The 12,164-nt window shown below is 33.8% G+C and overlaps 1 protein-coding gene across 3 annotated transcripts in view; it reads left to right on the plus strand.

The window, feature by feature from the left end:
* Window positions 1–11,687, plus strand: part of LOC106458426 (protein NEDD1-like) — a 40,735-nt gene extending 29,048 nt beyond the window's left edge. For 2 of the 3 annotated variants that reach the window (XM_022384641.1, XM_022384640.1), the window contains exons 9-15: window positions 2,728–2,844; window positions 3,858–3,932; window positions 7,106–7,254; window positions 8,589–8,712; window positions 9,246–9,718; window positions 10,550–10,663; window positions 10,959–11,687. In XM_022384641.1, coding sequence (XP_022240349.1) covers window positions 2,728–2,844; window positions 3,858–3,932; window positions 7,106–7,254; window positions 8,589–8,712; window positions 9,246–9,718; window positions 10,550–10,663; window positions 10,959–11,063 — 1,157 coding nt within the window. In that variant the 3' untranslated portion in view covers window positions 11,064–11,687. The remainder of the gene's footprint in view (window positions 1–2,727; window positions 2,845–3,857; window positions 3,933–7,105; window positions 7,255–8,588; window positions 8,713–9,245; window positions 9,719–10,549; window positions 10,664–10,958) is intronic. The other variant, XM_022384642.1, reaches the window with a different exon arrangement.
* The last annotated feature ends 477 nt before the right edge of the window (window positions 11,688–12,164 follow it).

The raw sequence follows: 12,164 nt of genomic DNA on the forward strand, positions 1-12,164 counted from the left end.
CTTCTGTTCCACATCTTTTGGCTGGACCAGTAGATGCTCTCAGTCAGTATTGGATGGGTCTATACCTCGTATGTACCCCCCCCCCCCCTTTATAATGTTCACCAGATCATTTCCATTACCCAAACCATTTTTTGTCAGGTTCTTTTGGTGGCTCCATCTTGGTCAGCTCAGCCATGGTTTCCACTCCTGCGCTGTCTACTAGTGTCACCTCCTATTCCACTTCCTCTTTTTCTCACCCTCCTATGTCAGCCCCAGTCTGGTGTGTGTCATACGTCTGCTCCCACTCTCCATCTTCACATGTGGCATTTGTGCATCCCCTGTCCTGACAGATGGGCCGTTTCAGCATGTGGCATCCCTGACTTCCCATTCCATTTGTGCTTCTTCCATGACTGTGTACCAAGAGAGGTGGTACATCATTAGTCATTACATCATGGTTATCTTTCATCCTATCTGACCTTTCTCTTCGGTCATAGGCTGTTGCATGGCTTTGTTAGCCAAGTTTGGTTTTACAAAATATGCCCATGTCTTCTGTTCACCTGTCCTGACCCTTTTGGTTTGGTTATGTTCTCTCCACATCACATGTCCTCCTCATCCTGTCTCTATCCTGGATTGGAACCTCAGTGTTGTCCATCTTGCCCTTACCCTTCCTCCTTTTGAATCTTTGTCAGCCTGTTCATTTCCTGAAGTCCCTTTTCCTCCTCCTGTTGGTGTTTGAACATCATTGATTGAATGCGTTCGCTATTGATGTCCACTGCACTTTATTTCACTTTTCTGCCCAAAACTTCTGCTGCTCAGGAAGGTAATTCCGTTTTCACACCATATCATCTGTCCTTCCATTTCCTGATTGCCTCCTCTGCCTAGTCAGGGCTGTTTGCTGCTACAATGTGAGCACTGATTCTTTCTGTGGTTCCCGCTCCTGTTTGTTTATTCATTATTTTTTCATTTATCCTTACGGGTTGGATTCACCTGGCTTGTTCTTCTCTTTTTCTGGTTGTTGGTTGTCTTTTATGTGTATTTTCCCATCAAGACTATCACCTTACCATGTCCTTGGCTACTCATTTCCATCATTAGTAGGAGGACATAATTCGTGCAGGTATGTGGACCACTCCCCATACCTTTACTACTCATTATCTTCACCACCTAGCCGTTGGTTGTTCTACGGGTTTTTGTCTTCCTACTGTCACCATTTTGCACTCCACAATTCCACTTTGAGTGTTTAAGTGCTCCTTTTTTCTTTGCAGGGGCATTTGTTCCATTTTGGATCCCACTCAGTGGCGAGTGTTTCCTGACCAGCTGTACTTATTCATGTATCCACACTGTAAGACCTGTGTGTCATATACTCCCGCCATTGAGATGGGTTGGTCTGCAAGACCACTTGTATGTCTCGCGATATTTTGCTTCATAAAGATGTTCATCCTGGACCGTACACTTATGGACTAACATGAGTAAATCAGACAGGGATTACTGCCCATCCCAGATCATCTACGTATTATAGATCACAGGATTGGCCTGTTTTTCAAAATAAGATATTGAGGTCACCCATGCACTGTTTCCTGTGCAACGTTCCTCCAGACTCCAATGTGCTGTTTTCCCCCTTCTTCTAGTGGAGGAGTATAGGAGTCCTTGCCACTTACCAGTTCCTAGCCATGGAGGCTTCCTCCTGAGTATGCTCAATTCCACCCAGTAGAGTGTACGGGTGTGGTGTTCTGCCAGTGTGGATGGCTTTGATAGTCATCTTACCATGAATCTGATGTACAATTCCAGATGCCATCTGATGTTGGATTATGCACTCTGTCAACATGCAATTTGCCCCTCTGGCTGAGGCACCCTCCTTCCTACCTTCTTCTGGATGTTGGTTGGAGCTGGACCAGCCACATGTTGCCAGGCAACCTCCTCTTACCACAGCCTGGATGATACATTTTCAATGCCATCTGGTGATGGTCTGGAGATGCACCCCCACTTTGCTGTCCACCTTCCTACCATCCTCCAAATGTCAGTTCCTGGGGGATATGGTGATGGTCCCTTTCCATGGTCTTCCTTTGGGCACTTCCTAAAGGAGGATCATCTCACTGGTCCCTCTGCCAACTCATTGTGGGAGTTTAGCTATATGTGAGAGAAATTAAGTTATTATATTGGGAGTTATCATTTTCCTCCTCTGAAAATGTATTTCCGATAGATATTAACCTCCACACTTCTGGTGTTGGTTTTGTATGTACTGCCCAATCTGCACAGAAGAGAGGGTGCTAGTGACAATAGGAGTTGTGTCACACTCCTATTAGTGGAGGATTGCTGCATGATCATATGCATGACAGCATACAGATGTCTCACATGAATACATGTAAGGGTAGGTGGGAGTATCAAGACTAGTGGCGAATGAAAATGTGCACATCTGGAGGACAGTCAGTATAAGTCAAGAAAAGCTGTTTGTGAGAGGAGATAATTATCTATTGAAAATACATTTTCAGTTTAGAAAAATGTCAATTTTAATGGTGCACATACATTATCATAGCACAAAAAAGGTTAATTTGTAGATTAATTAACTGATACATAACCATGGTTCTTGATAGTATGAAGTATTAGTTTTGAGGTAACATAGTATAAAGCGTGTATAGAATGGTTTATTGTTTTATCAGTGATCTTAAAATGTAAATAAATAATAATAAAGTTTTTAGTTTATTTAGTTATTTGAACAAGAGCCAGTTCATTGGTGTAAAACATGTTTCTTAGCTGCTTCTACTCAGCCCAGTTCTATCCTGAGTCCGAATCATACGATGCCAGCTGTGTATGTCGACACTGTTTGTCCAGGAAGGAGTGTGTGCGATGTGTTTTCACCAGTTCGAGATGGTAGGTTTTAAAAATACATAATTATTTTTTGTCTTGATTGATCAAAAACAAATTTCTTGAAATGGTATAATAGGTTTAATATTCAGTGTAACACACCTAACATAAGTGATCCTTCCATGTAGTGGGTAAGAATTTATAGCATTTTTCTTATACCCAGGTTAGTTAGTCGTAAGTTAAACATTTAACTAGGAAAAATATGTCATGTGCTGAAAAGTATCACTATTCAGTTGAATTACAGAACATTTGATATATTGACAGTGGTTAAGCAAATCGAAAGATATATGATATGAATATTGTTACTCCTTTCACTTCTGAAAGTTTCCCATGTGTAGGTAAATTCCTCATGGAGCCCAGTCAGTTTTAGAGGTTCCAACTAAAGGACAGTAATAATGAATGGATGCTTATTTGTTGGTGGAGAGTACATAATTCAAAACTTAGTCCATAAAAATTATCATTAAGTAAAGTCAGTTTTTTCTGTTGTGTTCTCACAAATAGATTGAAAAAAATATTTTAAAGGGTATTGTTATTTATCAATTATTGTATATGTAAATGGCAGTAGTGTCAGTTTTCTAAAAAATGTTCATCTCACTGGATATCAAGTCCTTTAAATTTTGGCTTATTTCAAACAACCAGTTTGATACAATGAAAGGACTAGTTCAACATTTTTCTGCAAGTCTGCATGCATTATCTAGTGCACAAGACTGTTCTGAATGGACACTGGTTTCAAAATTGAATATGCTGTTTCAGATACCTAATCCTACCACTTCCATTTGTTTTCCACGATCACAGAATGTCACTGTCTCTTTGAAGACTGTTCTTTAAGTGCTTTAGTTTGGTGTTTTGATAATTTATTAATTATTTTCAAAGATATTTTCATGTTAAACTCTTTTGAATGTGTCAATTTTCACAAATGTTTTAAACCACAATTTGAAAACATAAATACATCTATCATTTGTGACTGATTTTTTTGTGGTGACAGCTAAAGTTAGTATGTTATGTATTTTGTTATGCAGGAACGTATAAAACCTTTGATAAACAAAGTTCTCCTGTAACTTATGGTGAACAAAGAGATTCTGGATCCTTTTCACGTAAGTGAAAATATTTTATTGGATAACTACAAATTTTAAACCTCACTTTGTAACCTGTAAATATTTTATGTAAAAACAGGTAAAATTACTCTTATAAAAGTAAACTGTCTATTAAGTATGCACTTATTAGTATGATAAAAATGCACAAAGGAAATAGAGCATTAAACCAGTGTAAAATGTGTATTATGTATTGTCTTGAACCTGAAGAATTAAAATAATATGATTGTTTAATATTTCCTTAGTTAAAGTTTCATGAAATGATTCAGTTTTTTTATTATTATAGCTAAACCAAACACTTTTTCAGTAATTAAGATTGTTGGTAGCAGTTTGTAAAAGTTACATTTTAAGTGGAGAAAGCTGTAAGCAGTAAAAAAACAATAGGTCTAAAACTTGTGATAAAAATCACATTAACTGCAGATGCTTTTTTTTTCATACATTTATCTTAATGCTTCATTGTTCAGCCCAAGTAACAAGTTCTGCTATTAACTGAAAGGTTTCTTGGGCAGTGACTTGTGGCAGACAGAAGAAAGATCATATATACTGTTTTACATGCCTCTGATTTGGAATTTGCACTGGACAGATTAAGAGAATGTGCAAAAAATTCTACAGTTACCATCTTTATTTTTATCACAAATTTTAGTGCTGTAAAGTTGTTTGTAGTTCTTTTGTTTAATTTATTCGTCTTACAAAACTAAAATACATATTTTGCAGTTTCCTTTTGTCTTCAGGTAGGAACTAAAACATTTTGTTTTACTAATGGATATTAAATAATCTTTCATTGACAGTGGATTGTTTTATTTAAATATTATTAACCTACAGATTTAATACTGACTTGTTTTTGTATTGTTTACTACAGTTAGATCTATATATATTGCACCATATTGAGTAGTTTTATGTTTTTCCCTGTTACTGTTTCCCTGTTTGATTTTATATGTGAGTTACTTTGGGGGGGGGGATCAGCAGTAATTGGTGTGATTAATTGCAAGATATATAGTATTTTTGTTCAAATTTTTATTGATGTGATTCATTTGTAATAAGTCATCCTCTAGCCAAGAAAAACATGAATGCACAAGTAATTTGGTGCATATAGTTGTTTTTTTTTCATTTAATGGAGAAAATTTTAGTTTTATGATTTTGGGAATGACATTTTGCAAATATATGCATATTTTAAGTATAATTTGAACTTCTTGGTAGCTGATCCATGTCTTCTGTGTTGTCTATTGCAAACTTGGTAGTATGACATTGGCAGCCTGTGACAATAATTTTAGATGTGTGGTACAAGACTGTTGAATATGTTGAAGTAGAGCATCAGAGAAGTATAATTTTCAAAGAAAGAATGGCCTGTGATAATCTAAAGTGCTTGTATTTCTTCATCCATTTTTTGTGTTAACCATATATTGTAGCCATGCCTACATCTTTTCATATTTCTCATTTATTTCTAGCCATTGCCAATGTAAAATGCAATATAGTTATGTTTTATAGTACAGTATAGCTTGAACATGTGAAGGAACCAGTAGTGCATTCTTACTTGTTTCAATAGAGACCTATAGAGGTATTGCTAATGTCATTTCCAGCACAAAAGTTCTGGTGCTTTGACCTTATGGATCACTTGAGAGGTGTGGCATTTCTATTGTCAAGTTAATTGGAGTAAGGTCCGTGTCATATTACTAATTGAATATATACATGTTTGTTCTGAGTTTGAGTGGAAAGAAAGTGCAATTTCGATATATATTGAAAAATGGTACAGAAAGATTGTTTTGGAGCTTTAGTATTTCATAGTTTCTAGTTTCCTTAATTAACGTCTGTTTTAAAAACATGAACTTGATGTGGATCCAGCAGAGAATTAAAATAAACCAACTTCAAAGAGGGTATAAGCACCTGCAGATAATAAACATTTTGTGGTGAAGGACACTGGTACAGAGAAACAAACATAGAGTGATATATTGTATGTATAAATAAGTTTTACATAATTCTATCTAAGAGGTTAAGATCAAGTAACGTATAGTGAATCATTAGAATTTTACTATTTACTTGGCTGCAGATGTGGTTATAGAGACTTCAAGTTTGATACATAGAAGACCATCATGCTTTTTTATGTTTTTTGCCATGTTATTAAAGTCAAATTTTTATGAATGGGATTTACAAAATATGAAAGTACAGTTTTATTCTGTGTAATGTGGTCGTCATGCATGATGTATTTTAATGCATTTGTATTTTGAATCCATATCAGATATAGCAGCTAAATGGAATGTTAGTTTTAATTGGAAGTTTTAATACAAAATTTATTGACCATTTCCAATGTAGCCTGAATATAAAAATTTCATGCCTAATAAAAAAAAAAGCATTTATGCTGGATAAAATAGAGATGAGAAGATACTTAGAGAAAATGTCACACTAGGGGAAATTCAGGATTTTTTAAAATATTGCCTTATAAAATTAAGAACTTAAAACTTATATACTATTAAAATATGAATTATTAACTAAGATTTTATGCTGTACTAATTGGTATAACATAAACAAAAAGTAGTTTAATAAAATTTTGAATGTAAGACACTATAACCTTGTGTCATGCACTGTAAAGGATACCCGGAGCGAGAGGGTTAATATGTCAATAATTAATGGATAATAATAGTTTTATACATTCTAGCCATGACAAAGCACATATGCTCTTATTAAATAATGTCAGTGCCACCCCCTGAGTTAATTTTTATGCAAAACAAGTGTTGAGCAGTACATTGCCTGTCCGAAGCACGATAAGATGACCTTCCATGTCATGACTGAACTGCTATCGAAACAGTCGTATTCAGTGAGCTTGCTCTAAGTGTGTTGTTCACCTCTAGATATTTTGAACCTTTACTTGCGTGTGAAAAGTACAGGTACTCTGTACATTGTTCTGAAATGTGTTAATCTCGAGAACAGTACAAATGATCTGTATCATGCTGTATGGTCAGTTATAATTCCAAATCGGGTCCTTTTGTTCTTAAGCTGAATGTGTGAAATTTATTTGGTTATCAATAATCAGTCTAGTTAGTTCTGAAGTCTATCCGTGGGCAGTAGTTTGGCAATTCCTAATGGCTGTGTTATGCAGTAGAGATTTAGTTTATATTAGGTCATAATTTTAGCAGTTTTTGTTTAATTAGATTTTAATAACATAGCATTATGTAATTTTACAGATACAGTGTTTTCACCTCTTCAAGAAACTACAATAAATTCAAACTTTCGAAGACAACCCATTGGTGGAGGTAGTCAAAACTCTTCTCATCTTCTTGGTGATCGTCCTATTACAACAGGGTTATCTGAAGCAGATGAAGAAAAAAACAATGTAAACATTAATTTCTATCATTTCTTTTGTTTTAAATGCAGTAGAGATTTATGTGGTTATTTGTTTAAAATTTTTACATGTGTTATTGGTGTTAATGTTTCAAAGAAGAATTTGGGTATCAAAACCAAACTTGCATGATGAACTTCGGTAGTGTATGATGGGTCTGAATTGCTGGTAATGTACTTTTCTTGCAGGAAACTATTATTAAATGAATAAGAGTAAGACATAGAAAATATTTTGATGTTATTGTCATGATTAATTTCATTTAATATTCTGAAAGGATTATACTATACCAGCCATTACATCATGTAAGAACTGTTAAGCTGTAATACATCAACAGATTTATGGTCATATGTTTCTAAATGGCAACTCAAACAACTTTACAAAACAGTTTAATCAAGCTATAAGAATATCTTGGTTATCAACATATTTCCTTCAGTAAAATGCAATGACTGGCCATTTTATTAAGACTCGTCTGCAGAAATGGATTAAATGCGACTTATCAAACCACATCAGCATTTTCAGTCAGTTGTAGTTCACTTTTTTTCTCTTTACACCAGTGAAATCATGTTTTATTGTCTGCATCTAAGTAGTTTTCTAACTTGTTGCTTGTTGTAAAGGTTTATACAACATCATTTGCATGGTATGGTTAGAGATAGCAACACTAATCATTAATAGATGAATTGGTCATCTTACACAATCTGATATCTTGCATCTTATTAGCCTATACCATGTGTCAGCAGCTTGCAAGCCGCATGCGACTCTCGTGCTATCTGCTGTGTCCATCGAGGGGTATCAAACCCCTGATTTTAGTGTTGTAAATCGAGAGACTTACCACTGTCCCACCGGGGGATCTTCTTCTTTGAAGGGTTGCCAACCCATGGCCTATACAGTCGTCTCTTCCTTTGGTCAGTCACAAGCAGTTGTCAGTCTTTTTTTTGTTGGCAGATTTAATTATTTTTGAATTCAACTGTTAGTACTGTTTACACATCTTTGAACAACCAATTAAAGAAATGGTCCTTAATAATGACATTTTAGCTAGGTGAGCACCCTCTGTCTTAGAGATCTTTGTTTTTTCTTACCGTCCTTTAGACTGTTACTTAATTACATTTGTGTAGTTATATGGCTGTAGTGTCCAACTGCCACAACACATGATCAGCCTAAGTTACATATATAAATAAATAGTGTTCTAGTGCTTTTGGTGGAGATTGTTATAAAGTGGTCAATGAGTGTCTTTATTATTGGTTTTATATATTTTTTACTATTTTACAACATAGCCTTTTATTGTGAAATTGTTTTCAAACGTTTATCTATATTTTATTTTTATGTCATAGCCTGTAGCTCCCATTACTTTGCCAGAAACACCAGTTTCAGTGAATTCTTTTTATTCTACTACCATTTCTGAACAAAGCAATTGTAGCCAAAAGCCTGCCAGTGCATCTCCCACAAAGTACTCAGGTATTACTTTTATCGTTTTCTTAAATCTATAGGTAACTGTATTGGTAATTTCTATAGAAAACATGGTTACATTTTTCCGTGAATGTAATTTGTATCATTCTAGCAATTATAGTTTTATAGTATGTATTAATAGCATAGCATTAAATTGTTATAGGGTTTGTTTCTTGCAGTATATAAACATGTATTATGATAGCAACTATTTCTGGAAGTAAATATTGGATATATATTGAGTTTTTGTAGTGATTGCATCAATCTTTGATATTTTGTGTTAGGATTGTGATTTTATTGCATTTCTGATTATTTGTTTTTACTTCCTTTAATATTTTATAACCTTTAGACCACAAAGTTTGGACCAATTCATACTCCTGTGTTCTAGTGAAACATTTTAAACATGTAAAAATATACATGATGCTGTCATAAGGTATCAAATGTATTTGCACAGTGTTTTTGGGTAATGTTTTAACTTAATTGAGTAAAGAACTGTGTATTGGATTAAATGGCATTATACTCATTAAAAAATGTATTCAACACAGCAGAAAAAGTTATCAACCAGACTAGTACAGAAGCAGTAGCAAATTGTAACAGCTTTCTTGGTGGTGTTTTGGAAACTGATAAGTTCAGCCAGGATCATAGAACTGAACCTTGTGGTGTATCATCAGCAGCAGGACAGAACATAGTAACTTCTTCGAATCACTTGGATTCACTAACCATTACAGATCGACCAGATGTGATGGGAGCAGCTGGAGGAGAAGGTGCTGGTGATAGTTCTTCAGACAAATGGAAGATCACAGATTTTAGAGAATCAAATATTAATGGATGCCAAGATGACGAGGATACGAAGGAAGAGGAGCCAAAATCCCAGTCTTTACTGAGCAAAAGAATAACATGCAGGAAGCCATGGTCCATCATTACCTCTGGTAATGAAGAACCTCAAGCTTGGGACGAATGTTTAGAAAGTCAAGTTGTTGAAGAATCCAGAAGATTGGCTTCTCCTCAGGCTTTTCAGGCATGCACTATTATGACTTCATACTGCCATTGTCATTTATACTGTCTTAATTTTGGCTTAAAACCCTTTACTTTGGGAAGTTTCATTCACAGAGTTAACATATGTTCTCGTTTATGTGTCCAAGCACGTTTTAAGTTTGTAATATGGAGCTTAGAAACCCTACTACACATTGAATAAATCAGTTTTAATAGATAGTGTTAAAATCACTCTTCACCTTAAAAAAAAGAATTCAATTGATAGACTAATAAATTTTAAAAAATCATGCAATGTTTTTGATCTCATTTAGCTATGGAGAATTTATTGTAGAAGTATACACCTCAAATAGGTATCAGATTGATTACAATTGGATGGAAAAATGCTGCAAAATTATCTGTAATGTCTAGAAATTGTAGAAACATTGATTTTCTTTCATTATTTGCTAGCATAAACTGTTAGAACTAATATGTAGGAGTTTGTAAGTCTTTAAGATTCTTCGTACAAACATGTTTTTATTTTTGTAAAGTTGACCTTGAGAACTTTTTAGTTGTTCTTAAATTTGTTTTTTCTTATGTAACATCATTTGATCTGATTATGTCAATCTGACACACATAAACTGAACGTAAATTTTGGTAGTGAATTTTGTATTAATGATATTTTGTTCCATTGCACTTAACTCAAAATAGTAGTACAAATCTTTGTAATAGCTAGGGTTGGTCATAAAATAGAGGTTATAGAAACAAGATTAAAATATTATGGGTCATGAATTTTTGCATATTGTTAACAAAAAAGAAATTTATATTGTTTTGAAAAATTAAGTTTCATAACTGACAGACTTGCTTATGTGATCTACAGGCAGAATTTGTGCACCAAGTTGTTAGAGATGCTATGGAAGAATTCAGAGATTCTGTCCACAGAGACCTGTTCAATCTCCATGTGGAAGTAATAAGGCAGTTTCACAACCAGATGGTAAATTAAGCTTGAAACATGTTGTGTGTTAATTACAGCAGTGTGTGATGGTAGTATGTCAAAAGGTTGATGGAAACATAGAGTGTGAATGAGATAGATAAAGTCAAAAACCTTTCAGAAGTTCAGTTAAACAAGCCTAAAGTGTTTAGATATAAAACAGATAAATTTAAACATTTTTTTTCCTCCTTGTGTTTTTTCATATACTTGTAAAAGGTTTTTAAAAGACCATTACCATCTATTTATTCATTGATATATAGTGATTAAGTTGTGACTAGTATTTCCTTTCTCTCTCTAGGCTGAAATTCATAACCTGGTGCGGCAATATTCAGTAAATGATGAACTCTTAGCTGAGCTAGAAAGATTACGAGAAGAAAATAAACAGTTGAAAGCTACTTTTTAGGAAATTAGAATATTAATGTTATATTTCAATGCAGTGGTTACTAACTACATAAAAAACTAATAATCCTTTGAAAGTTACCCAGAAGAATTTGTAAAGTATTTTTATACATCCTAAGCAAGTCAAAAAACCTTCTTCATTTTTTTTATTTGAGATCTTTGTATAAATTCTTGTAAATATTTGTACATCAAAGTTGTGGAATCATTTTCTTGTGGAATATACAGTTTTTTTTTTCCCATGCGTGTTGTTTGGACAGCATTCTGTTTGTCACTTCCTAGTTGTAATGTTTACTTTGCTTAAATTTATTCATCCAGCTTGTCTTTGTTACTAATCAGTTTCAAAAGTCACGTGAGAAATTTTACAAAATTTGTGGTATCTGGATAAATGTTATTTTTAGATGTTTTCAATACATTAATATTTTTTTAAAGTTTAACCATTTTTTAAAGGTAATATGCAAGTATATCTTACATAAAACATGAATCAACTGCCTATAAACCTGTACATTTTGTGATACCATATCATTAAAGCCTATGCATAATATGTAAAAGAAAAAAAATGATAGCTCTATACCAAAGCTATCACATTCATGCAATTGAAAATAAAAAAGAGAACATTTTGTTTTTTAAATTTCTCTGAAGTATTGTCTTAAATTTTTATTTTTTCAAAGGACATGATTATTGTACATAGGTTTTTTTTTTCAGAATATCTTGGTAAAATGAACAAGTACTGTGTATTTTTTAATCCCTGATGAATGGTGGTCATTTGGCCAAATTGCTGGTTAAATTTTTTATCCCCTACACTGATTTTTCCATCTATTTAAAAGTTTATTACAGGTTTAGGTTTTGAGTAACGTAATATGTTGAATGCAAGTTTTATGAGTTTTTAGTTAGTATAATAATAGTTACTACTAACTTGACAAAGAATTCTGGTACACATTGTTTCAGGTGTTTTAATAAACATGAGTATTTCTGTCACAGTATATATATCAGGTGAGATAACTTCTCATATGATGCATTTTTTCCAGCATACAGGTATTGATTAAAAAAGATAGTTATTAACAGGCCCTCACGAGTCACTGGGGGACAATCTTGTTAAAAAAAACAA

This window comes from Limulus polyphemus, unplaced genomic scaffold, assembly GCF_000517525.1.
Source record: "Limulus polyphemus unplaced genomic scaffold, Limulus_polyphemus-2.1.2 Scaffold462, whole genome shotgun sequence".
NCBI lineage: Eukaryota > Metazoa > Arthropoda > Merostomata > Xiphosura > Limulidae > Limulus > Limulus polyphemus.